Source organism: Syngnathus typhle, linkage group LG10 (assembly GCF_033458585.1).
Source record: "Syngnathus typhle isolate RoL2023-S1 ecotype Sweden linkage group LG10, RoL_Styp_1.0, whole genome shotgun sequence".
Lineage (NCBI taxonomy): Eukaryota > Metazoa > Chordata > Actinopteri > Syngnathiformes > Syngnathidae > Syngnathus > Syngnathus typhle.
In genome coordinates this window covers 4,532,688-4,557,971 of record NC_083747.1, presented here as the reverse complement: position 1 = coordinate 4,557,971, position 25,284 = coordinate 4,532,688, and the positions used below count along the sequence as shown (strand labels likewise).

General features: G+C 40.8%; 3 protein-coding genes across 3 annotated transcripts; 1 reads left to right on the top strand and 2 right to left on the bottom strand.

Moving 5' to 3' along the window:
• Positions 1–6,692: 6,692 nt before the first annotated feature.
• Positions 6,693–11,721, bottom strand: paqr7b (progestin and adipoQ receptor family member VII, b). The gene is made up of 2 exons (XM_061288864.1): positions 11,542–11,721; positions 6,693–10,054 (listed from the first exon to the last, which is right to left on the bottom strand). Exon 2 carries the CDS (start codon positions 10,046–10,048, stop codon positions 8,990–8,992), a length of 1,059 nt encoding a protein of 352 aa, XP_061144848.1. The 5' UTR covers positions 10,049–10,054; positions 11,542–11,721; the 3' UTR covers positions 6,693–8,989.
• Positions 11,722–15,432: 3,711 nt separating this feature from the next.
• Positions 15,433–17,728, bottom strand: stmn1b (stathmin 1b). The gene is made up of 7 exons (XM_061288900.1): positions 17,599–17,728; positions 17,084–17,114; positions 16,613–16,785; positions 16,338–16,490; positions 16,100–16,252; positions 15,846–16,037; positions 15,433–15,760 (listed from the first exon to the last, which is right to left on the bottom strand). Exons 2-7 carry the CDS (start codon positions 17,097–17,099, stop codon positions 15,722–15,724), a joined length of 726 nt encoding a protein of 241 aa, XP_061144884.1. The 5' UTR covers positions 17,100–17,114; positions 17,599–17,728; the 3' UTR covers positions 15,433–15,721.
• Positions 17,729–18,554: 826 nt separating this feature from the next.
• serinc2l (serine incorporator 2, like) lies at positions 18,555–23,589 on the top strand. Its single transcript, XM_061288817.1, has 10 exons — positions 18,555–18,715; positions 19,407–19,568; positions 19,669–19,856; positions 20,548–20,627; positions 20,722–20,859; positions 20,944–21,113; positions 21,286–21,376; positions 21,604–21,754; positions 21,828–22,034; positions 22,302–23,589. The coding sequence occupies exons 1-10, from the start codon at positions 18,677–18,679 to the stop codon at positions 22,438–22,440; spliced, it is 1,365 nt and encodes a 454-aa protein (XP_061144801.1). The 5' UTR covers positions 18,555–18,676; the 3' UTR covers positions 22,441–23,589.
• Positions 23,590–25,284: the final 1,695 nt, after the last annotated feature.

Sequence of the window (25,284 nt, the reverse complement as noted above, 5' to 3'; positions counted from 1 at the left end):
TGGGATCGAAAAAAAAAAAAAACATTTCTCAGAGTGGAGATTGAATTCTAGCAAATTTGCCTTGGGGGTGTCACACATTAGAGCAAGTTTGAAAGTAGCGTATAGATTCGGTATTGGCATGGCTCTCAGACACACGTATACAGTACTTTGACGGAATGTCTCGTCCATATGCAAATGCTCGACACCTTTTTGCCCATAAATGAAGATCCAAAAGAACATTTTGACTAGTTTGAAAATTTTGGCCGCAGTAAAAGATGATACAGTCAGCGCAAGTGTCTGCACGGATAAGCACACAGAGCGGATGATGTACAAACACCGACACAAAGTAAATCTAAATTATGCATGCGGTGTGAACAAGCGAGCGTTTGTTTTGCCCCTATTGTCTGCAAGCAGCTGTTAAAGAATTCAATATAGCCTCTTACAAGCAAGCCCAGTCGTGCTGATTTGATAAACAACATACACTCCCCATCTCTTATGTTTCACACTTCCCCCTCGCATATTTGTACGCCGACTTGACTCTTGTTCATGGTTGGAAATCAAGTGTCATCAACCGCTCGTCTCGCTGTTGTCTGTTGGCGATGAGAAGCCCCCCAGCTCAGGTGCATGCTCTATTTTTTGCAGGTGTTATTCCGCTGGAGGACAAGATAACAGTATTAAGCCACATTAGCATTAGCAAATGGTCTTTTCAATATGCGCCATTGACGTGGAGGAGCCAAAAGTAGCTTCTTCTTTTTTTCACGCCCTTCCGTGTCCATGGCAAGTGTTACTGTGTTGTTTTCTATAGACAAAAATAATGTGGCTTGTATAATAGACACAAATGCTTAATCTATTCGGTCAAACGTGAAAATAACTGAAAATTGGAAAGGAAGTGGCAGTTTCTTTCCAAAAAGCTCATTTGAATGGAAGCTAATTTGTGCGCCTATAAAATATGCAGATGGCGAAAAAGTCCAATGGAGTTTGTTGCGATTCAGTTCTTGGCTTTGGTATCAGTAAGATATATAACTTTATTATAAGGAATAGAGTCAGGTAAACTTTCACACACACAAAAAAAGGTGAAAGTAAACTTTTTGCTTTTTTTTTTTAATGCAGTGAATACATAAGTGTCAGTCAACAACTTTCCAATGCTGTCGCTTTCATAATCGTTTTCTTTCTTGGTGCATGACCAACCCTCTGATCCCTCATGTTTTTTTCAAGAGCCTTCTTGTATTGTCGAGCAAACACTCAAATCTTTACAGTGTGTGATAAGCAGCGCTTCGGTGATTTGAGTTACAGTGACCCATAGTTTGACCTTCCTCCTGTGTAATGTCAATCTGAGAAAAACAAACTGCTGCAGCAGAGACACTTTATATGGTTTTGAATCAATGTGTCCGCTGATATAAAATATGTAATTGACGCACAAAGTCTTGACAAAGTCAAAGTGATGGTTTTTTTGCCTCAGTGACGCTGCACGGTGCTAGCAAAAGGGTTTAACAACAGTACACTTTATTTAGCATGCTACATACAATGTTAACCAATTTTATAATGCGATTTATCTATGATAATGTGACAAACCCCTACCACACAGAATAGGAATGGAAAAATAAATACAAGAAGCTAGGCTAACTGTTAGCGTAATGTGTAACTGTTAACTATACATTACAGTTCTCCTTGTATATGTTTTTTTTATTGTGGTGAATGATTTGCGGTACAAATTATTTCAAAAGAAAATCAAAACACTCTTTCCGGAAAGAGTACGAACTTCGGGTCACTGCTTAATTGGCTACGACTCCATTTAGCATCACAGGGGCCATGGCTAGCTGAGCCAAATTGATGACCACGACAAAAAAATTGCCAGATTAGTTCAAATTTTACCATTGTCAGCTTCAACCATTTTCCATGCAAATCACGGGGGGGAATCAGTCTTAACACACCCCAGGATAATCATTTTGTAATGGTGGCCATTTCTCAAGGAGAAAGGATGCAAATCTGGCGTCTACTTCTTTTATGAACAGTGAAATGAATCCTTCCCAAAAGCGTCAATCACCAAGGTTTTTAATTCACAGTCACGTCTGATCTGATACTCTCTATCGTTCCCTTAACTCCCTCAGCCATCTGTCTCAAGAGGGCTCGAGGTGCCAAGATTTGAAGGCTCGCATTCTCAACAGGCTCTTAGCGAGACTAACGCTAGGACTGATACTAGAGGTTCATGGGTCGGATTTTGGCTCTGATTGGAGAGTAAAGGCTGGTAAGAACCTATAATCTGTGCAAACAATTCTGTAGTGGATGGGGTTTATGGATGTTATCGTGACGATAAGACCAAATCTGTCAGGTTTGACCGATTTGGACGAAAACCGTTTTGTGTGGTTAAAACGGAAATGGCAGAAACTTGTCAATGAATGAGAGAGTAGAATATTTTTTCTTTTCAACAATCAATCAAAAGTAAAAAATAGACATTGTGTATTAAACCAAGCTGGACGGGAGTCAATAAAAAAATATTTTTCAGAGGAAATCCAGCAGCAGTGAAATATTTGAACAGATTTTCCAAAGACGGCCGTGTGGTTTTGTTCCCTTTTTGCGCAGCAGTAAAAGAAAAATATTTTCTTGTATCCAATATGTTTTCGAAACCCGGCAATGTGGGATAACTCATCGTGTTTTACGTAATTATTATACCAACTGCCCAATGGTGAGTAAACATCCTCTCCTGGCAACATGAAAAGGCTTTATATTTTTTCCGAAACGTTTCATTTCCAGATGTAGAAACTGTTTGATTAAATATTCAGTCTGAATTCTACTGTGTTATCATAAATGGAGCCATATTCCTTATCAGCAAATGCCAGTCTCCTGCATAAATATTTAACCCAGAGAGTTGCGCCCCACCGAAGAATACCAATAGTTTGTCAGCAAACCTTCATGCCAAAGGCGAGCAGTTTGTATCCTGCCACAGAGAAGAGAAGAGAATTAATAAAAAAACAATTAAAACAGCATCTGTACAACCGGCTTGTTATATTTATATAGACTTTATAAAGGTGCATCATGAGTATTCCCCATCTGTGCTGATCCATGTAATTTATTTATCTATCTATCTATCTATCTATCTATCTATCTATCTATCTATCTATCTATCTATCTATCTATCTATCTATCTATCTATCTATCTTTATTTCTTTATTTCTGTATTTGGAAAATGGATTTATTTATTTATTTATTTATTTATTTATTTATTTATTTAGGCTTATATCCTTCTTAAACAATCCAAGAGCATTGGTGTGTGTGTGTGAGTTTTTAATGGTGAAAGATATAATAGAAAAGTGTATTGATTTGGAAGAGAGGTTTTGTTGTTGTTCCCGTCTACTGTTGTAAAATTTTATGACACAACAGTAAAGGTGAATTGGAACCAGAAAGAGTCCAGCTGGTGTTGACTTATCCAAATACATTGGAACATACATTTCAATGTATTTGCAAATTTGGTTGCTTGCTATAGCGGTTCCTAAAATACCCTTGGGTATTGTAAAAAAAAGTTTTAAAAAAAAAAAGAAGAGATTTTTAGCATTTGGCCTACATTATACCTTTGAAAGTTTAGAAACATATTGCAAATTGAAGCATACAGTATCTATTTGAGCACAGATCACTAAAGGAAATATATTTTTTTCCACTGCCAAAACCGTCAGAACATATCCTATGACTTATTTATACAAGTTGGCGACATCTGCTATGTTCAAGTTAAAAAACAAAAAAATCCCAGATGTTCAATTGTCACCGAGATGTTCAAAACAGGCAAAGCATGATAGCAACCAATTACATAGTGAGCATATTAGTAGCTGATAAACACAGATGCTTTGACAGGTGCAGAATTTAGATTAGCGGGAGTGAGAAGGAAGTTCCTCCTCTCCCACTCGCTTTCCTAAAATATCAACAGTCAATGGTTTTTTTTTTTTTTATTCTATTCTCACATAGCAGAGAGGCAGGAAGAAAAAATGAAAGAATACTTAAGAGTTTTTATCAGGCTTATTCCTGCCTCTCACATAGCAGAGAGGCAGGAAGAAAAAAATGAAAGAATACTTAAGAGTTTTTATCAGGCTTATTCCTCCTGTCTTCTTCTCTGCTAAGCATCATCCATCATTTGGTGTCAGAGATGTGAGCTTCAAACTATGGCAATGGCCTCCGCACACATTCGGACACTTCTATTTAGATCTCATCAAGATAGTCTCGTCACATTGTTTGCATTGTTTCAGAGTGATAGGCATGGGTAGAGAAAATATGCCCCGCCCCCCTTTTTTTTTTAAAATCCTTTAGGATGTGAGTTGAGACTACTGTGAAAACAGATCTTAAATTATATATCTGAAGTCAAAACAATTTTATCTGAAAGCAATGTAGCAGGCGCTAGGGTAATTAAAAAAAAAAGAAGTGTATCAGGGAAGAGAAATGAGCCAAGAATGTGTACAGAGACTTCAATAAAAAAGAATACTGAGCCATCTGGTGTCTTTTGAGAAAACTCTTATGGAGGAGGAAGGAAGATTCTTCACAGGTGATGGCTTTTGCAATTGGAGCATAAAATTTGTTTTGGGTTGGACAGCTAGAACAACGGGAATTAGACAAAAGTTTGGCGTCCTCTTTACATAATAATATTAATAAATAATAATAAATAAGCAATTTTGATATAATAATAATACGTCACTAAAGTGTTGAAGCCATTTTGATCCCTCCATGGTTCCGATTCTGTGGTAACTGCCCCAAAGTATTCCCAGAGACACAAAAAAAATTCATACCAAAACATTAGTGACCTTGAAATTTTCTCACAAGAATTTTTTTTGTCCATATTCAAATGGATTGTTCGACACCATAGAATCATGTTTTGACTCAAAGCCTCCTCAGATAATGATACAAAGCCCAGACTCCTGAAAGTTTCTCTCGCCGTGGTTATCCGAGAATGTTAGGAGGCTTGTTCTCCGCGAAGAGGTTAAAGGACAGGAAGAGGGAATTCATTATCCTTGAGAGAGCCTCCAGGTTTTGTCAAGAGAGACACATTGAGATAGGGTCTACTTGCTCCCTCCTCACCTCCACCTTCTTTCAGTATCTCCACTACCAGCTCATGATAAATGGACTCGAGTGGCGGGCGGGCTGATTGGTAAAGCTAGAAGCACAGGGGCAAAGATGAAAGGTCATCTTTTCGTAAATTCACACCGTAAGGAAATTAGGCTGCAGTATGTTTGTAAGGCTTAATCTGTTTAACAATTAAGATGAAGACCGAAAACATGAACCTGAACCACAAACCCCTCATTTGTGTCCATTAATTACTCTGGATAGGAGACCAGGCCTACCAATATGTACTGTGGGGAAAAAAAAAAGATATTGTGCAACACAACACAGCAGAATACAAGACAAGCTATGGCTTTGCTCACAGGAATGAAAAAGAACGTCCGCGAGAAGAGTGAAGCAGATGTAAGAAAATGGATGGAGTCTGGTGGAAGCAATTGATAGAAGACAGGAAATAGGCTGTAAAGCAATTATCACTATCTCTGCCATTAGAGTTAGGACTGAGTGTGGAATATTGTAGACTAATCACATTCTACATTAAGGGCCCCATCTCGTAAACTTTAAATTACAGTGGGTCCTAATCGTGACAAAATGCAGTTTGGAGATGTTCAAATTAACATAGCATGTGATTTGGCTCTTAGTGAGGGTCAAGGGTGGCGTATGGATGTGAGCCACAGCTTTGCAATGTACATTAAATATTTGACGGACCCAAATACATGCATATATTGTATGTTGCGATTTTAAGAGTGCAGCGTTGTCAGCCCACACAAACATACACCTCAGCATTTAAAACATTTCTCAGCAACAAGAAAACAGCTAAATGCTGCACTGGTTTCCTTTGCAGGCAACTGCTAGAAACACATTGTGTGATGTTATTTGTCAATATGCAATGTAGACTGTGTCAACATGAACAAGATGCTTAACCCGGGAGTAAAGTGGGGTGATAAATCAGTGCTACATACGTATAGGCGACAGTAAACTCGAGAGATGAAAACCAGGTAGATTGATAGTGTATTTTAAAAAAGGTGCATGGTGTTGTTTCCGTTCCTTCTGAGAACTTAATAAAGGTCACTGCGTGTGATTTTTATTTGTTATTGTTTGTCAAGGAGGATTATTTTTGATGAACCTCCAAATGCTGCATATTTCATTTCAAGTAATGATCATTTATGTCCGGGGGCAAATCATTGACTAAATGATGTTTTTATTAAATCACTAATGACTACAAACAATTACCTGTAAGCAATAATTCGAAGGGGGGGGGGGGGGGGAACACGTTGATTTTTTATTTTTTTTTCAATCATGTTTCCTTGTTTTGAATTATACTAAATTACAATGCTGCCCTCTGGTGGTAGTAAGGCGAATGGCCACCATGCGCCAACCAAACAGGAGTCTACCAAATGTGCTTGTTTTGTTTTTTTTCTTAAAGAATCTAATAGGAGTTAGAAAATAGCTTTGTGCTGTTCAAATTGTTATACGGAATTTACACGTAAATAAATAGGAATTTAGTATAGTTTAACTGAGGTTCTTACTGTATTTACGCCGTGACGTCTTTCGGCCAATCAGCTGTCCGCGTTTAATCACGTGCTCCCTACCTATCTTCCTCTTTATCATTACACTTTCACCTTCTTTGTTTATGTTTTCAAATTGTAAAGCTAAAATGAGACAAGATGACAATCTGGTAAGATTTAAGTTAATGCAACACTTTAATTCTTATAAACATTAGTACAGCCAGTCACAGTCAAGAGGCAAGACATTCTGGCCCTTTCTCACCCTGCTTTCTATAATGAAGGCAAACCTGGGTGGCGTCATTAGAGGCTTTGTTAACACATTCACTTTTAACACATAGCTGCCCACGTTCCAGTTCTTCTTTTTCACAACATGCAATTTAGATAATAGGTGACAAGGTGTCAATTGCAGAGAAAAATACTGTTCACAAATTTGCTTATTACTCAAAAAACACTGGTACAAAAACAAAATTGACCTAAATGTTGTCATTTGTGGAGAAAATATTTTCAATTGAAATTAATAATTGATTCAAACATATAAAATATTCCCACGTATGACTTAGATCAGCCCCCCCACCCCTTCCCGGGTTACTCAATGTTAAATTTCAACACAATAAAATACCTACAATAATAGTATTTAGAGGGGGGGGGGCGTCATGCATGTTAACATCGTGGTCAGCCACAGTAAGTACAGTGTTGATTCAGGCAGTGCGTAACGACTCAAAGGATTTTCAATTAAACTCACCACATGCGCTTCTGTCAGGACATCATTTAAGTCATGTCTGAAAATATCTTTCATCATTATTGAAAAAAAAACACACATTCATAAAACACCAAGAGCAGAGAATGCTGTGATGAATGAAATTAGTTTTCTGAGATTAACATTTTAAAACAGTAAACCATAACTGTGACTAGAGCCAAAACAAACTTCAGGGCAAAAGTGCACCAATAGGAACAAAATATTTATCTCTTTATAATCTGTTAAGCATGAAGACATTGAAACATTTGAAAGCACGCAGCAAAAAAATCAAAATGTGGTGTGTTTCTTCTGAAAAGATATAAATATCAGAGTGCTATTAGGCGGAAAGCAAAGTGATAAATGTTCGGTTTTCAGAAGGAAAGCAACACTTACAGTGCAGAAAAAGCTGTCACACCAGAACATCTGCATTATATAGGGATAGACATGCTAGAGGCACGTACTGTACAATTTCATCATACAAAAAGAAAATCATATCAAAAGCAGAGCATAGTGCACATACAAGCCGCAACGCCGTGGAATGTGAAAAGGCAAAAGCTGAACTTATAGCACTTTGAGAAATGTAATCTCCCAAACAAAAATGTAATTTTATGTCATCTTGTTTTTGTTTGGCATGATTATCATTAGAAAATACAAAAAGAAAGACAGAATAAAATAGGATAAGAAAAAAAATATTTAAAAAAAATATAGAGGAGCTTCAATATGTTATTGGTCTGCATAAACTATAAATCAGACTTAGAGGTTTTTTTTTGTACAGTTAGCAAAAACGTGCATTTTGGAATGGGAATGAAAACACTCCAACTTAAAACACAGTTGCAGACAATCAACATGCCTCCAATTGTTCATAATACATTATAAGACTTTATAAGCAAAACAATCAGGTTCCTTTAATCAGTCTCTACAATAGCATTGAATCGTTGAGAAAAACAAATGAGCGTTATGTTGAGACTTCATTTTAAGAACTGTTGCGAGCATAAAAACGTCAACAAGATACTGGGAAGAAAATAAATACAATGAAATGTGCGGCTGTGGGATTCAACTATCCCCCTTGCTGACGACTAAATGGGCTGTAAACTGTTCACTGTGGTTTGGCAGATTACACAAGGAAGTCACCGTTACAAAATAACAAATTACAATAGAATTGCTGGTCACGGTGAAGCGCAGGTGTCATACTCGAGGTCCGGGGGCCATATCTGGACCGCATTCACAGAACTGGGGGGGGTGGGGGGTTTCTTGAGGAGGTTAAATTTCTTAAAATAAAATGCCGATAACGATTAATTATAAATTCCCTAGAGAAAAAGTCCAGGGTAAATTAAAAAAATGCCCAAAAGTCAATCATTTTGCCTGGCACCTAGGGGGTCCAAGCAAATTTGGGGGGGCAGTGCTCCTGCATCCCCTCCTCTACTTCCGCCAGTGCCACCACATCATTTTAAATGACTTACAATTACAAATCATGTGCTCTGACTTCATGTATATATTCGTAAAATATACCGACAATTTATGTTCCCTTTTAATAACATTGAGACAATGCAGTCATTTAATCTCCCTTTCAAAATAAACCCAACAACTTTTTGTTTACTGGATTCTGTTTTATATACGTGATTAAAAATTACAATGACTGTATACGGGTTCAGAATCATAATGGGAAACCAGAACTACAATATGGCCCTGAACAAAAATGAGTTTGACACCCCTGCGAGATATAACATTGCATTTAAGCGAATTTTTCATGAAGAGAAGCATGCACACGTTTGCGCACGTAAAAAGCAGTGAGCGCACTACAGCAGGTGGTAAAGATAAAGAGCGCCACGGCGTCGTGAGCCAAATCGCCGTGGAGTCGTTCGTAGAGCGGCCGCCGTTCGCCGAAGTCTATCCGCAACGCTTCGATCTGCACCAGGGTGCTGAACATGACAAACACGTGAAAGATCTGGTGGCCCTGCCCGATGAAGTCACACTTCCCCGGGAACCAGCTCTCCGGGTGGGGGCAGGAGAAAAAGTAGGCGCCGATGAGAAAGAATAGCACTTGGTAGAGGTGGTAGACTACCACCAGGTCGGAACAACCTTCCTGGTAGCTCGCGTAGATGCGGTGAACCACAGGACTGATGTCCAAACAGTAAGCCAAAGCCGACGGCACCACTTGGAAAAGCTTGTGGGTAAGCTTGGGCACGGTCGGACTGGCGTATTTGCCGTAACAGCAGCCGAAGCACGTGAGCCAGGCTAAGAAAGCAGCGGCGGGTAAAAAGAGCCCTTGCACTCTTGCGTGCCAAGCTTCTTCGATGACGTAGTAGTAGTGTGTCAACGCGCTGCCGTACTGGTAGACGGCCACGCCCACGTAATCGAGGAAGTAGAAGGTGTAGTGAGAGAGCTCGGATTTGGCGGACAAGAGATGAGCCAGGGCGCTGAAGGAGAGGTAGGTGAAGGAGGTGAGGAGGATGATGAAGAGGGGTTGAGCGTGGGGGTCTCGCAAAAAATCAACCGTCTGTGAGATCTCCTGCCATTTCACTAAGATGATGAGGGCGGCCAGTAGGTGGGTCCATACGTTGATGGTCTCGTTGTGCCTTTGGAAGAGGGTGAGGAAGTAGTAGCGCCAGCTGTGGTCCGGCTGCCTGTAGCCGGTGAGGATGTGACGCTCTTGGAACACCCAGGGAACGTCGGACACCTTGACCGTGCAAGGCAGTGTGGGGAAGGCCGACTCGAGCAGCTGAGGGATCTGACGCAACTGCTGGGCGTTGATGAACAGGCGGCCGATCTGCTCCATCACCACCGTCGCCATGGCAAACTGCAAGCAGGGAGATGAGGGGGAGGGAGAGGAAGAGGATAGAGTTTAGTATAGTGAAGATTAGGCATAACGAGTACCGAAGGTGCCACGACCAGTCTTATTTCAAGGTATCGGTACTATCAACAGCCATTTTATGATTAGGGACTAGAAATTAGATGAATAGAAAATTGCCATTTCATTCAATTTTTTTAAATAATTTGTCATCGGTTTTTGGGATTGGTATGGATGACTGCGGGTATCTGACGAAACAAAGTGGTACTGAACATTATTACTTACCATTAAATAAATGTAATAATGGTAAATGTATTCATTAGCATTCATTTTTTACTAGATATTTTTAACAAACTGAGTTGGAAATCAGAAGTCATGGAAAATATTGACAACAAAATTAATAAATGATAATATAAAGATAAATCATATTTTACTCTAATCCATAGCACACTATGTTCAATTGATAGTTCAATATGCTAATAAAATCACTAATTTCTCACAAAAAAATGTTTTAATACTTAACGGGGGCCCACATGGCTGATTTAATCGTCTAATAGCCAAAACCACATTTCTGAAATGTGTTACTGTGACTCAATTTGCAAGGCCGAGCCGCAAACCTAAACAATGGTGGCTACTTTATGTTGCAACTTGTTATACCTTCACATTCCTACAACCACCAGAGCCAGAATCCAATTCTGTCCCAACAGATGTTAAGCTGACACCATCACTGGGTAGCCATTGTACTAACCCCCCCCCCCCCCCCTCAAAAAAAAAAAAAAAAAGACTACAGATTCAGAAAGACAGCTTGATTCTATATGCCCACAACTGAGTACTAAATAGTTCTGTCATTTCATTTTTATTAATAATTATCTTCAATAATGTATTTTGAAGCAAGTCAAAAAAAAAAATCAGGGTCATTGTGGGTATGAAGCTGATAAATATTCCGAAATCTAATTTTCATGAATACAGTAACCAAATTAGAATATCAAGGACTATTTACTAAAGGACCTGTTAGACAAGTCTCGTGAATTTTTCCACGCGGGCGCGCGCGCGCATGTGCATACAGTAGTGAATGGGGGGGGGGAGATTACGTAACAATGACTATCCGAGGTCCACACCCTTTTCCCCCAGCAAAGGTTGTGTACGTGATTGTGTACGTTTGATTTATAATTAAGGATAAATAATCGGCAATTATACAAACACCATTGTTGCACTGTACAACGAGGCGGCCCTGTTGCACTCATTGTATATGCTATCCACCAAATCGTGCACCTGGTAGACGTCTGTAAATCTAAAATGCTTTTCTTTCTTTTTTTAATCTACATTTAATCCCAGCAAGGGTGTTTTATTCCACTCCCCGTGCGCATCACACAAAGGCGATAGGGCGTTTAGTGTGGAATTACTGATCACCATTCACTTGTGGGTTTTCGTGCTCGAGGCGGAAATCGCTTTTTATCATCTGAAGTAATGATAGCAACCCGCAAAGAGTCACATACCTGAAAATGGTGGTATCAATCCAAAGAATCTGCAGACGACGAAGGACTGGCTGCTTGATAAATTTTTAAAAACATTGTACGACGAGTTACACGGATGGAGGATGGCCGTGGCTGGAACGGTGCTCGGCGGTTAGGGCGCAGACTCCAAGAGGATGGCAAGGTCTTTTGACAGACAGCTCTTACAACCAATCAGAAGACAGAGTTGGGCTTCTTCCTTCGTTTCAGCCAATGAGAGCTGTTATCCGGAAAATCAACCCACACCACAGGGACGGTTTGCCACAGTCATAAGATGTGCCACTTGGATGACACATTTCCATCATGTGAAAAGTAATCAAGTGTAGAATATCACCAAAATGTAATGTTAGAAGAAATTTGACTTCAATTAATTTGTGGTGATTGCCTCATAGTTCTTAGGTTCCAATCTCCCCATGTGGAATTTGCTTTTTCTTCCCGTACTTGCGTGGATTTCTGTATTGCCCTATCAAGTTGAACTCTTTTGTCTTTTGTAAAGTATTTTTTCCCCTCCATTTATTTAAGTATGTCGTCTGTAAAAAAAGATTGAGAAAATATTTAGAGGTCAAAGTTCAATAACAATGTTGCTTTAATCCAGTGCTTCTCAATTATTTTCTGTTACGCCCCCCCCCCCCAGCAAGAAGAAAACTATTCGCGCCCCCCCTCCCCACCGTGACTATCCTAACTTGTCTTGTAAGTCGTAAAATGTTGCACTGTCGCAAACGTGACAGAAGTAACAATGAGAGCGCCACTGCCCCCTGCTGTAGTAAACGCGCAATTACACTTTATTCTAGTACTGCCAAAAAAAAAAGCCTGTTGCCCAGGGTCACACGCGCCCCCCCAGGAATAGCACCGCGACCGTGTCCGTTACTTGTTTTTCGTTTTCCCGTTTTCAGTCCACCCGTCTCTTCTTTTATTTTCTCGTGTTGTCTTCCGTCCACCTCGCTTCCCCGCAGCTCCGCTCTCACCTATCTGTCTCCTCTACCAACTACGTTAGCCAGCTAGCCAACAGCCAACTGGACAAAACCACCACCAGACCCTCCTGCCTCCCGACTCGGAGCCTGTGGCCGCCTGCTGCGGACTCGACGGCAGCTCTGGCCCGGTTCTCTGGCCTTCCGTCCGGCGTCCGCGTGGGACGGGCTCCACTCCCTGCGGGCTCGCCAACCGTGGCTCTGCTGTGTGCCGCCGTGGTGCGTTGGGGCCTGCCGTTCGAGCGGGTGCAGTCGAGGTCGACTGGCATCACCACCTGGTCCACTGCTCCTTCCACACGAGGCTGGGATCCTTCGCCGTCGCCGCTACATCTGTCCGGCATTTCTCTGATGGCTCACCCATCTTCTCTTTTTGGACTACCAACCCCCCGTCACCCTCACCTCCCGTACTGGCAACCTTAACAACCTCCGCTCCCGCCCCTCCTGCTCCTCTATCCATCCCCTTTGCACTGCTGACCGATGTCCTGTTAACTACAACCTACTGTCTCTCCCCCCCCCCCCCCCCCCGTCCACTCTTTTTTTTTCTTATTCCATGTAAAGCGTCTTTGGGTTATTGAAAAGCGCTATATAAATTGAATGTATTATTATTATTATTATTTGAGAAGCACTGGCCTAGGTGACTGATTCACAATTTGGTTTTGTCTGATATCAGAGATTAAATAAAGAAAACCAACTGGCTGATTGATTTGTTTTAATTGAGAGGAAAAAAAAACAGCAAAAGCATTTCACTAGCTGACCAGGAGATGGCGACAGCGTGGCATCTGAAGACCATGGATTGTTTGTTCTGCTATAGCCTAGGTGACTGATTCACAATTTGGTTTTGTCTGATGTCAGATATTAAATATAGAAAACCAACTGGCTGATTGATTTGTTTTAATTGAGAGGGAAAAAAAACAGCAAAAGCATTTCACTAGCTGACCAGGAGATGGCGACAGCGTGGCATCTGAAGACCATGGATTGTTTGTTCTGCTATAGCCTAGGTGACTGATTCACAATTTGGTTTTGTCTGATATCAGATATTAAATAAAGAAAGCCAACTGGCTGATTGATTTGTTTTAATTGAGAGGGAAAAAAAACAGCAAAAGCATTTCACTAGCTGACCAGGAGATGGCGACAGCGTGGCAACTGAAGACCATGGATTGTTTGTTCTGCTATAGCCTAGGTGACTGATTCACAATTTGGTTTTGTCTGATAATAGATATTAAATAAAGAAAACCAACTGGCTAATTGATTTGTTTTAATTGAGAGAAAAAAAAACATCAGCAAAAGCATTTCACTAACTGACCAGGAGATGGCGACAGCGCGGCATCTGAAGACCATGGATCGTTCTGCTATGCCGGTTTAAAAAAAAAAAAAAAACCGTAATTAGCTAGGGGTCAAAGGTCAAAGTTTACGGTTCAAAGTTCACCCAGGGGTCAAAGGTCGGTTCAAAGTTCACCCAGGGGTCAAAGGTCGGTTCAAAGTTCACGGGGTCATGTGCACATTTTTGATTTTTAACTAGAGTTGAAAGTTCAGGGTTCAAAGGTCACCCAGGGGTCACCACGGGGTCACCGCGGGGTCACCAGGGGTCACCGCGGGGTCACCGCGGGTTCAAAGTTCAGGGTTCACTTTTTTTTTTTTTTTTTTTTTTTTTTAGGTTAACCTTTATTTAACCCAGTGCTTCTCAATTATTTTCTGTTACGCCCCCCCCCTAGCAAGAAGAAAACTATTCGCGCCCCCCCCTCCCCACCGTGACTATCCTAACTTGTCTTGTAAGTCGTAAAATGTTGCACTGTCGCAAACGTCACAGAAGTAACTATGAGAGCGCCACTGCCCCCTGCTGTGAAGATTCGCAATTACACTTTATTCTAGTACTGCCAAAAAAGAAGCCTGTTCCCCAGGGTTAGGCGCCCCACTATTTGAGAAGCACTGCTTTAATCAAACAAATTGAGACTGTCTTAAGACTACTTGCACCTATATTTTGGTTAATTCCACAAGCCACTTGGGCCATAATGTTCTTTACTAAATGAGATATGAAACAAGCATGTTTGCCTTCTTGGATGCCAACAAGATCTCATTTTGTCATGGAATCAATCTATCATTCTCGTGTTAGGCGTTCAATAACATCTCTATTGTTTGTCTGAGTCAGACATCTGCATTGTGACCTCGTTCAAGTCAGGGAAACCGTTTTTTTTCTGTTGACATTGTGGATTTTGAAACATTCAGAGTGATCAGTGACTAAACTATAATACATGCAGCGTGACTGGTATACAAGTGGGGGCACGTGGAGCAGAGGGCGATGAGTAATCAACGATGGTAATCGAATAGTTTTGTGCAAAGGCGCTTTGAGACATGCATAGAATAGAAAATAGAATAACATCGACACAACTTGTGAACACTTGTGAACTTGTCAGGTTTTAAGCACTCAGCAACATTTTGAATAACAGGTTAGGTGTCAACTGTTGGGCCGTTTACCGCTTTTTTCAATGACCATCTGCCAAAGAGATGGATTGGGCATGCTAGACAAGGTGATCTGAAAATTGCCCACAAGGTCACCGGATTTAAGTTTGGGTCTTCTTTGTTCAAAATGTAAATATGCATAAGTATGTATATATGTACAGTTTGTCTGCCGCCCAAAAATAAGTCATTAAAGTTGAGCACATGATCATGTCTAGACAGAGCTAAGACTATTACGAGACTTTTTACTGAGCAAGTAGGAGTGCATTCCAGGAAACCATTTAACTGATACTTAACCGTGACAGAGTATTATAGTTTGCTAATAAAATGTGCATGTTACTATTTATTTGAACTCAATATTTTTCAGTTTTCTATCATTCCTGAGTCTGCCACTAGGTGTCAGTAGTGTGAAACTACAGGAGAAATATCAAAAAAAAAATAAAAACACTTTGCATTTATTAGTAATCATGCTTTATTACAAAAAAAGGTTTTCCAAGAATGAATAAGAAATGAACAGTGCCTGCAACTTTAACCATAAATCGTACAACAAGTGCTGCATATGGACCACTATACTAATTGGAATGCCCAGTAATAGAAAAACAGTTAGCACCACAAACAATACAGCGTAATCAGCTGCCAAAAGGGACTGGAGAGGCACTAATATTCAGCTGCAACTATTAAAACAATTGTAATGCAAAGCTTATCCTTGAGGCTGTCGGCATTCATAAATTCGTTTTCCCCCTTCACTCCCTTGTCTTCTTTGATTCTTCAATTTTCTTTTCCTGTTTAAAAACAAAAGGATAAAGTTAGTTTTTCGAGAGTCTCAGTTGAACTGCAACTTTAAAGATTGACAAGACCAACACATACTTTCTCTTTGAGTTTCTTATCGAGAGCAGCCAATCGCGCTTGGCGGTTTTCTTGGTTTGCTTCCATCTTCTGGTTGAGCTTCTCCTCAGCTCTCTTGCTAAAATTGCTACAATCATCCAAAGCCCTCTGGAGCACTTCTCTCTCGCGCTCTCGTTTCTCAGCCAATTGCTTCAGCACTTCAGCCTCGTGGCGCTGACAAAGACAAAAGTTAAGTAGGTAGGTAAGTTTGAGTCCATTCATGTTTCTTAACTTACTTTGTATCTCTCCTCTGCAGCAAGCATCTTCTGAGTAAGCTTCTCCTGAGTGGTCTTGCTGAAGTTGCAGCATTCATCAAAGGCCCTCTGGAGCACTTCCTTCTCACGTTCTCTCTTCTCCGCGATATTTTTCAGCACCTCAGCCTCATGGATCTGGCAAAAAGTCCAAATGGCATTTTGTTTCACTTTTGCAGTATTCAGTTGATTTGTTATATATTCATTTGGGTTGTGAAAATACCCCGTGTCGCTCTTGTGCAGCCACCATTTTTTGAGTGAGCTTCTCCAGGGTGTTCTGGCTGAATTTGTCGCATTCATCAATGGCCCTCTGGATCACTTCCTTCTCATGCTCTCGTTTCTCTGCTAGATTTTTGAGTAATTCAGCCTCGTGGTTCTTAGAGAAAGACAAAATACAATTGAGCCTGTCAAGTTCAATGCAAATAATTAATCGTGATACGTTTTAGTTGATTTAGCAAATGTTTATCCAGCTCTTTGAACTACTCGTGTTGAAGATACCTTGCGTCTCTCCTCGGCAGCCTCCAGCTTCTTCATAATCTCATCCAGTGAAATTTCTTTCTTTTGGACAGGGGACAGTGGAAATTGTACTTTTGCATCAGGGGAGGTAGGTCTCAGGATGAGCTCAAAGGCGTGCCCTGAACTACGCTTGCTCAGCTCCTTAACTTGGATATCTGTAAAACCACATGGGTCGGACATGACGGCATGAACTTTAAGTTAGTTTTGATGGTAATATATTGCATATCAGAAGTTTAACAAATCCACAAATGACTCAATGCTAATCACATGAGAAACTCTAGGTACAATTTATCATATTACAAATTAAGTTGAATTTAAACAACTTATTTAGAGGGAGGAAATTCAAATGAATGATTCAAGGTTGCTGGAGAATTCCTAAACCAAATATGCTCAGTGTAATTCTTTCAAACATTGTCAGATTGCAGCCGAAAGTTTTCATTTTATTGCACTTACCTGCAACGTGATCCATTTCAGCTGAGGCTGCCTGTACATAATTGAAAGGATAAGCACATGGCTATTAAAATGAGTCATAAATTCAAACACCACTAATGCTTAGTTATGTTGTTTTTCTGTAGACGGAGTGCAGCAAATGCGCTAAAACAAAGACCTCGTGTTTGGGGAAGAAGAAGAACAAGAAAAAAGTCAAGTTGTGGCCTGCTGAGCCATACACACTACCCATATGAGACGCAAGCGATAGAATTGAGCAAAATTCATTTTCACAAACGCGCGTGAAGGGCATTTTAAAGTTAAAACTAAAATAGAACAGTATATACTAAGACGGGCAAATCAAATCTAAAATGGCGTTTTGGTCCAGGTGCAACTTTCCATTGTCGCCATGACGTGTAAATAACATATTACCTGAAGTTGACTTCGATTTAAAAGTCGTAAATTTTACCAGAATACTCTTGAAGTTTCTTTACACACTAGCGAGCGGTATGAAGGACAATTTAAACGATCATTGTTCTCACCTAATGGTGTTTTAAGTGCTCAAATATGTTTCAGCTCTTAAGTTAATGTCGAGAGTCAACCGCCAACTGAGCAGCCTCGCGCACAAAATCGGATCCATGGCGTCTTCTCAGCTTTTAACGTTGATTGGTCGAAATCCACCAATCAGAGAGCGCCTGTGACGCTAATCTAAACAACAACGGCAACGGTGACGTCACATCCAAAACCTCACTTCTAAACTCTTAAACACAAAACACTACTAGTTTTTCAGAGCCCTGACATCACCTGTTATAATAAAACTGTTTAAAATGTGATAGATTCATTTAGCTTCATGTTTTCATGCTATTGATTAACTCATTATTTGATTAGCTTTTGCTTGAGGCTTGTGTGTCAATAGTAATTTCATGGGATTGTTTCTTTAACCAATCTGATTTCTATTTCATCCTTACAGGTCCAGACTCTGGCACTCGAGGGCATCAACAACTTTTGCGTCCTCTGAGGTTGGTCAAAGATCATCTAGAAAAAAAAGGTCTGTAGCGATCTGCACACCCTAATGAATTAATAATCAGTATCTCTTGGTGAGTATGATATTTTGATACCTATTATCGTTTTGTGTTTTTACTGAACTCATCCAGGGCGTGCTTGTTGTTTGTGGTGGTTGTTATATTGTGGTTTTATGCAGGCAGATGACAGGGCTTCAGATGTTTTTTTTTTTATTAGTGGCACAATGGACCATAATCTGAAATTTTAGCGACGGACAAGTCGATTTATGTCAATGATCACGTTTCTACTCATTTTTACCATATTAGGAAGCTCTGTGGCATACCATGAACACAAGCACTTTAGAAAATGGATGGATAGTTATATGGATAGTTTGGGAAACATGGTGAGAAAATTAATTTTAAGAATAAATGGGAAATGAGATGTCAAGTCGACTAAAAACATTTATTTCAGTCAGTAAATCTTCACGCCGTTAGGTGGCGACGTTTTGTAGAGCACTTATCTGCCAGCCAACAAAAACCACATTCCTGTTTGTCTTCAGACAGCTTGCACACGGAAGCTGAGCGAATATACATCTAATCTCAACATTTTGACGTCACCATGGGAGCATGTATGGCACTATGTTCGTTAGCCAGCTGCGTAAGTATTTTCCTTCAATTTTGTAGTCTTTCTTGAATGGTTTTGCCTAAATTTAGTCGAGGCTTTGGAACAAAACAAGCAGTTGGCGACGCCACGGAAAAACGACCAACTTTCGAGTTTATGAGCAACGAAAATATGCAACGAGATATGGAATGATGTGTTGGCGTCTATCAAGATACTTAACATGGGATACTTAGTTACAGTTATATTTGAAAACTACGCAAGTGTGACGTCATATTATTCAGGAAGTTAGCTTTACAAGCTAGCTCTCGTCGACCCTCAATATGGGCCGCTAGGCGTTCGCTTTCACCAGTTTATAATATTTTGACCAGTATGCCATTAAATATTTTAGCTGACCCTCCACACCCTTTCTCGTTTGCGGTTTAAAAACGGACATAACTTTTGTCAATGGCGACAATAATTAAAAAACGCCCTTCCAATCAATGACCTACTTGTGGCGATCTCAGTGGTTGTAAAATGACGTCATTTTTATACTCATTGACAAATCACTCGTCATGACAATCTGTCAATCAAAGGATTTAGGTTATACTGAAATGTTCAGCCTCTCCTTGTTTTTCAATACAAACACAATTGTTTATATGCAAGCAGGGCTGTGTTTTGATTAATAATCGACCTAAAGTGTCAAATATAAACTGTTGTCTCCCATTTGATATCTTTTGCAATCTTGCAGGCTTCGTGTCTGTGTGGCTCTGCACCATGTCTGCTGTGTGGCTGTTGTCCCTCCTCCAACAACTCCACTGTCACGCGCCTAGTTTTCAGCTTCTTTTTGCTACTCGGGACCTTTGTGTCAGCCATCATGATCTTTCCCGGAATGGAAACTCAACTGCGCAAAGTGAGCCGTTGACGATTAGTTTTACGAAAAAACCCTGACCAAGTTTTGTTGTTTTGCGTATTGTGATTAAACGTGTTGATTTAATTTTTGGTTCTTTCAGATCCCGGGATTTTGCCAGGGTGGAAGCACTATACCTGGCTTTGAAAACCAGTTTGACTGCGACGTCATCGTGGGCTACAAATCTGTATATCGTATTTGCTTTGCAATGACCTGCTTCTTCTTTCTCTTCTTCATCATCATGATTCGTGTCAGGAGCAGCAAAGACCCGCGTGCGTCTTTGCAAAACGGGTACATGTTGCTTTATATTTCACATGTCACGTGACTTTAAGTTGTTCAAAGCCAGCCATTTTAAGTCATCAGATCACTGACCATTACTTTCGAGCTGCTAAAACATTTAGTAATGACTTTTTATTACAATATAATAATCTATTTTGTGATATACAAGCACTGTGAGTGACATCTACTTACCAGAGCGGCACATCAGCCATTAGTCTGTTCACATGACAATCATGTTGTATTCCCAGATGGTTGTTGTACTTTGGTTCCTTTATGACACACATAATTCTGCAATCATATCACATGCTTTGTGAATTATATACATACATATCTGCTCCGTTTCCAAATGTTTGCTACTGTTTGACTTAAAGTCTGCTGAGTGCTAATGCTCGTCATGACAGTAAAGTCCATCCTTTGTAAACAGTTTTGGAAAAAGTGGTTTTGAAAATGAGTTGTTGCACTGCTGCCCCCTGTTGGTGGCTTGGCTCATCAAGCGCTTGGGGAAAAAAAACAGAACAAAACTCTTCCTTGGCAGCTGCACTGAATGTTGTAATTTTAATGTGTTAATTGTGCACGTCGTGTTTTTATAGAAAAAAATATTTGTTCATAATCAGATGTTTACAAAAGACGAGCAGACTGGAAATGTGTTTGCATTGTTGACTTAGCGATCCTGCTTTCTTGGCTGTTTTTTGTTTGCTTTCAGTTTCTGGTTCTTTAAATTTCTCATCCTAGTTGGGATTATGGTGGGAGCCTTTTTCATCACTGATCCGGTATTCCATACCGGTACGAACAAAATTCATTTATTTATTCGCAGTCTATTTTTTAGTTGTTGACAGCTGTGTCTGGTTTCTCTGTTTATTTATTTTTTGCTTCACAGTGTGGTACTATTTTGGACTACTGGGCTCGCTTTTATTCATTATCATTCAACTCATACTCCTCATTGACTTTGCGCACTCCTGGAACAAAGCGTGGGTAGGAAATGCTGAAAATAACGACAACAAGTGCTGGTATGCAGGTATTGCAATTTAATTCCTGACGTCTCCCATAAATGCTGTAAATGTTCTGTAAACATTGACCCAGTTTTTTTTGTGATTGCCAGGCCTGCTGTCTTTCACCTTCTTGTTCTACGCCCTGGCTTTTACCGCCATCGTGTTGTTTTATCATTATTACACACGATCAGATGACTGCACAGAGCACAAGGTCATCATCAGCCTCAATCTTATCTTCTGTGTCATCGTCTCCATCGTGTCCATCCTCCCCAAAGTTCAGGTAACTAACATTTTAAAACATTGATGCTAGATTTTAACCTTTAAAAGCGCAACCTAAAATGTCTTTTTTTTTTTTCTCTGTTTCTTAGACTCAATGTTTTTTTTTCTAAATGTCCTCTTGTTGCACATCATAAAATTTAGTGCGGAATATACGTTTGCCGTGTTACTTGCAGGAAGCCCAGCCTTACTCTGGCCTGCTGCAAGCTTCTCTCATCTCTCTCTACACCATGTACGTGACTTGGTCCGCACTAACCAACAATCCAAGTGAGTCTCATGATGTCTCATTCACACTTCAGTCATTTGTGATTAATATTACAACAGACGCCATTGTGCTAAGTTCTGGTCAGTATATTTCTGGTTATAGCTCCCGTGTGTCTTATATTTAATGGTTGCATTAGTTTGTGTACCTCAGGGAACTCTTCAGCAGGCTGAGATTGTAAATTCCTAAGTAGGGAAATTCAATAAGTGCTTCTACGGTTGTGATGTCACAGATCGCAAGTGTAACCCCAGCCTACTGAGTCTAGTGTCGAATGTCAGCAGCCCCTCACCCTCCAGCGAGCCCCCACCAGGCCAGTTGCAATGGTGGGATGCTCAGAGCGTCGTTGGCTTGCTCATCTTTTTCTTATGCACCATCTACGCTAGGTGAGTTGGGCCGTCTGCACACATTTTCTATTCTATTTATATTTCATCGGACTTTTTCTTCCTTGTTTCCCAGCATGCGTTCATCCACCAACACTCAGGTCAACAAGTTGCTGCAAACGGAGGAGGGCGGCGGCGAGGCTGGAGAAAACTTAGGCCAGGACGGCGTGCGCAGGGCCGTGGATAACGAGGAGGACGGCGTGACTTATAACTACTCGGCCTTCCACTTTCATCTGGCTCTGGCGTCGCTGTACATCATGATGACCCTCACCAACTGGTACCTGTAAGTATGATTCGCCAACAGATGGCCGCTCGTGGGGGGGTTCGGGAGTCCTGGCAAGACGAGAGGAAAAATGCGAATAATTGATGTGCGCCCAGAATTAGAAATGATAATAAACTGTCATTACGGTTCTGTCCGCTAGAGGGTGCACAAGAAGTTTGCAAATGCACTCCAATTTCAGATAAAGGCCTCCTCTGACTTATATAATCGCTATGTTTGTACATAAATGTTTGAACTTGTTTCACTTAACGGTTCTTTTGCCTCTCACAGACCCGACACCACCACGCAAGCCATGCGGAGCAGCATGCCGGCCGTGTGGGTGAAGGTGTGCTCCAGCTGGCTGGGTCTCAGCCTGTATCTGTGGACCCTCGTAGCCCCTCTCATCTTCACCGACCGAGATTTCAACTGAGCGGCAGGTCTTTTCATTTTGGTTTGGCTTGCTTTAGCGATTTAAAGGACTATAAATGAGGTGCAAATGATACAGGAAATGCATGAAGATGTTTTTTTTTGCCTTTGACTCGGTATGATCATCAACCGCAGACGCTAATGGGTCAGGTTAATAAGAGCTTGAGCTACAGGACTTGATTCTATTTTCCAATGACTCACCTTGGTAGGCTTCGACCTGTCACCTGATATGGCGTGACTGTGAACTTTTATCTTTCTGCTGAACTTTACTTACCAGACTATCACACAAGCTCAGAGACTCGATACTTTCGCAATCGCGCAAATGTTTCTTACTGAAGACCAGAAACACCAGACTTCCTGTTAACAATGTCTGGAACCCCGCCCCCACCCCCCCCCCTTTTTGATTATTTTGACGACTATTTCAGTGCTGAGGGCAACATGGGGAAACCTCCTTTCGAGGCCCCCCCCCTGAGGGAGAGGTGTGCAAAAATGAGATAAGAATAAAACGGCACACCCCGCAGATGGTGACGAGGGTTCCCTTTTGCTACGCAGTCAGAGAAGTAACAAGGCTGCCGTTTCATTTCACATCTAATCCGGTCAAGGTCATACGGTATATCCCGAATGCAACACCATCTCCACGTCTGACTGTGGCCTTGTTCAACCATCTGTACCTGCATAGCAGCACATATTGATTTTTGGCAGCGCGCCAGACTCACATGATGCGCACACGGGGCTCCCCGTGCTCATGCATATGTCATCATTTCCAAACAATTCAGCTGCAAGGTGCGGAACAATCAAACCAGTTTGAAAACCCGTCTTTGCCGCGATGTGTGTTCCTGGTGGTTTTTAAAGTCATTACTTTTATTAAATTGTGCTTTTCTACATTTCGCTGTGGATGAGGGAGGTGTGTTTTCTCCCCAAATGTTGAGGTCTTGTTTGCGGTATTTTGTTTTAGAAAAGGCATTTTCCAAGTGTGGTCAAGTTTTGCCACCATCACTTAAGTGCATTATCAAAGCCATAAGGAAATTTCTCAACATTGCCTTCTCATTTTATTAAAAATTGTAAAATGCTGACGCGTGCTTATTTTACTGTACTGTTAACACAATATCGTGTATGTTGATTTTCTTATTACAAATTAAACACTTGGACTCGCTTTCTATTGTGATAGCGTAGTCATTTCATAAAAACACTGTCAAGGTTTCACTTTTATTTACATCCAGTTCCGCTCGTCCAGTGATTCACCCGTGAGTGCAACCGATTGTACTCAATGTCTCCTTATCTGTGCCGTCAAGGTGATGCATATGTTTACTTTTAGACTTGCATAGAGGGCACGCTGTGAAAACTTTGGGCCCCATGGTCTTAACATGTGACTTGCATGTTCTGTCTGCAGTAGCTAATGTTGCTAATTGCACTTCCTCTTCTTGTTTCATGTGCGTACTTTAAACGTGTATTCACGTTAATGTACTTTCAGACCACATTTTTTTCCATTATCTCAACTACATGCTCTTTGACTGTAAGAAAGCCTTTGCAGACTTTATGGTGTTATTTCCTTCTTTGCCTGACTGCGAGGAATGTTCCTGTTAGTTCTGGTTGCCATAATAGTGGTCTAGTGCACTTGGCAATGTCTGCAGTTGCACATGACACACTGTGTTCTGCAGGCTGACTTCCCAGCAGCACACCCGCGCCGCTCAACCTAATCCACATATGTCCTGAATATAGTGACACTGTCACGCTGTGTAACTAATTTCCTTCTCTTTGGAAACGAACACAACAGAGATGGCAAGCGGACAGTTTTTGATGTTTTTCATTCATTTTATTATTGGTGTTTTCAGAAATCTCGTTTAGCTTTATGATAGACAAAATATTACATTCAACTATTCATTTATTTCAAAGGAATTCATTTACTCACTGAGTTTGAACTCATCAGCCCCCTCCATGACCTCAAAATGGCCTGGCTGGTTGCGAAGCAGGAACAATCTGTGTTTTTCAGACTGGAAATCCTGTCTTGTCCCCTTTTCAACAGTGCGCCTCATTCACATTGGCATGGTACACAAGTCCGGAACCCTGGCCCAGACGCTCTGTCGACTCGTATGCAGTCATCGCGGAAACACACAAGATACTGTAGTAAACAAAGCGGTGACATCATCAACCCTGAAGATTAAAAAAAAATTCAATCACATATTTGCTGTCTGGTTTAATAAAACTCCTCTCACTTATTTCTTCATTTCTCATTTTTTAGAGATTCAATAATTCTTTGCACTGTTCCAAATGGAAAAAAGCCTGTGAGAAGCCAACAGCATCCATCCAGGACGAATTAGCTCAACGCCATAAATGAGACTTTTATTTCCACTAGTATCGCCACATCTACAAATGTGAGCTCAGTCATTCTCCCAGGAAAGATTGAAGTCATTTGCTTTGGCCGTTGACTCGGCTGTCGTAAATCCCACCTTCATTTCCTCCGTTATCATCTGATGCAATTTGTCGCTGTAATACGAGATCAGAAGCTGCAATGTGCTGATTATCAACCACTTAGTGTAACTCTGCAACTGTGCTTGGTTAGGTATCCTGGGATTTTTACTCGTGCAGCCACTTTATACTGCCGTTTACCCTGACCTCAATTTTTTCCTCATTATACCACGGTGAAAATGTCAGGCAGTCCTGTTTCTTGTGATTTTTAAAATGGTCCTACTTCGTACAATGGGCATCCCTAACCCGATGGGAGTGAGAATTAATCCAAGCACCCGGCCCTAAATTTGAGAAGTTTTGTCCAACAATCTTGCATCTAACCCCTTCCCCTCCATTTTTTTTTTTTGGCAATCCCTGACTGCAGTGCAAGTACAGTGTTAGT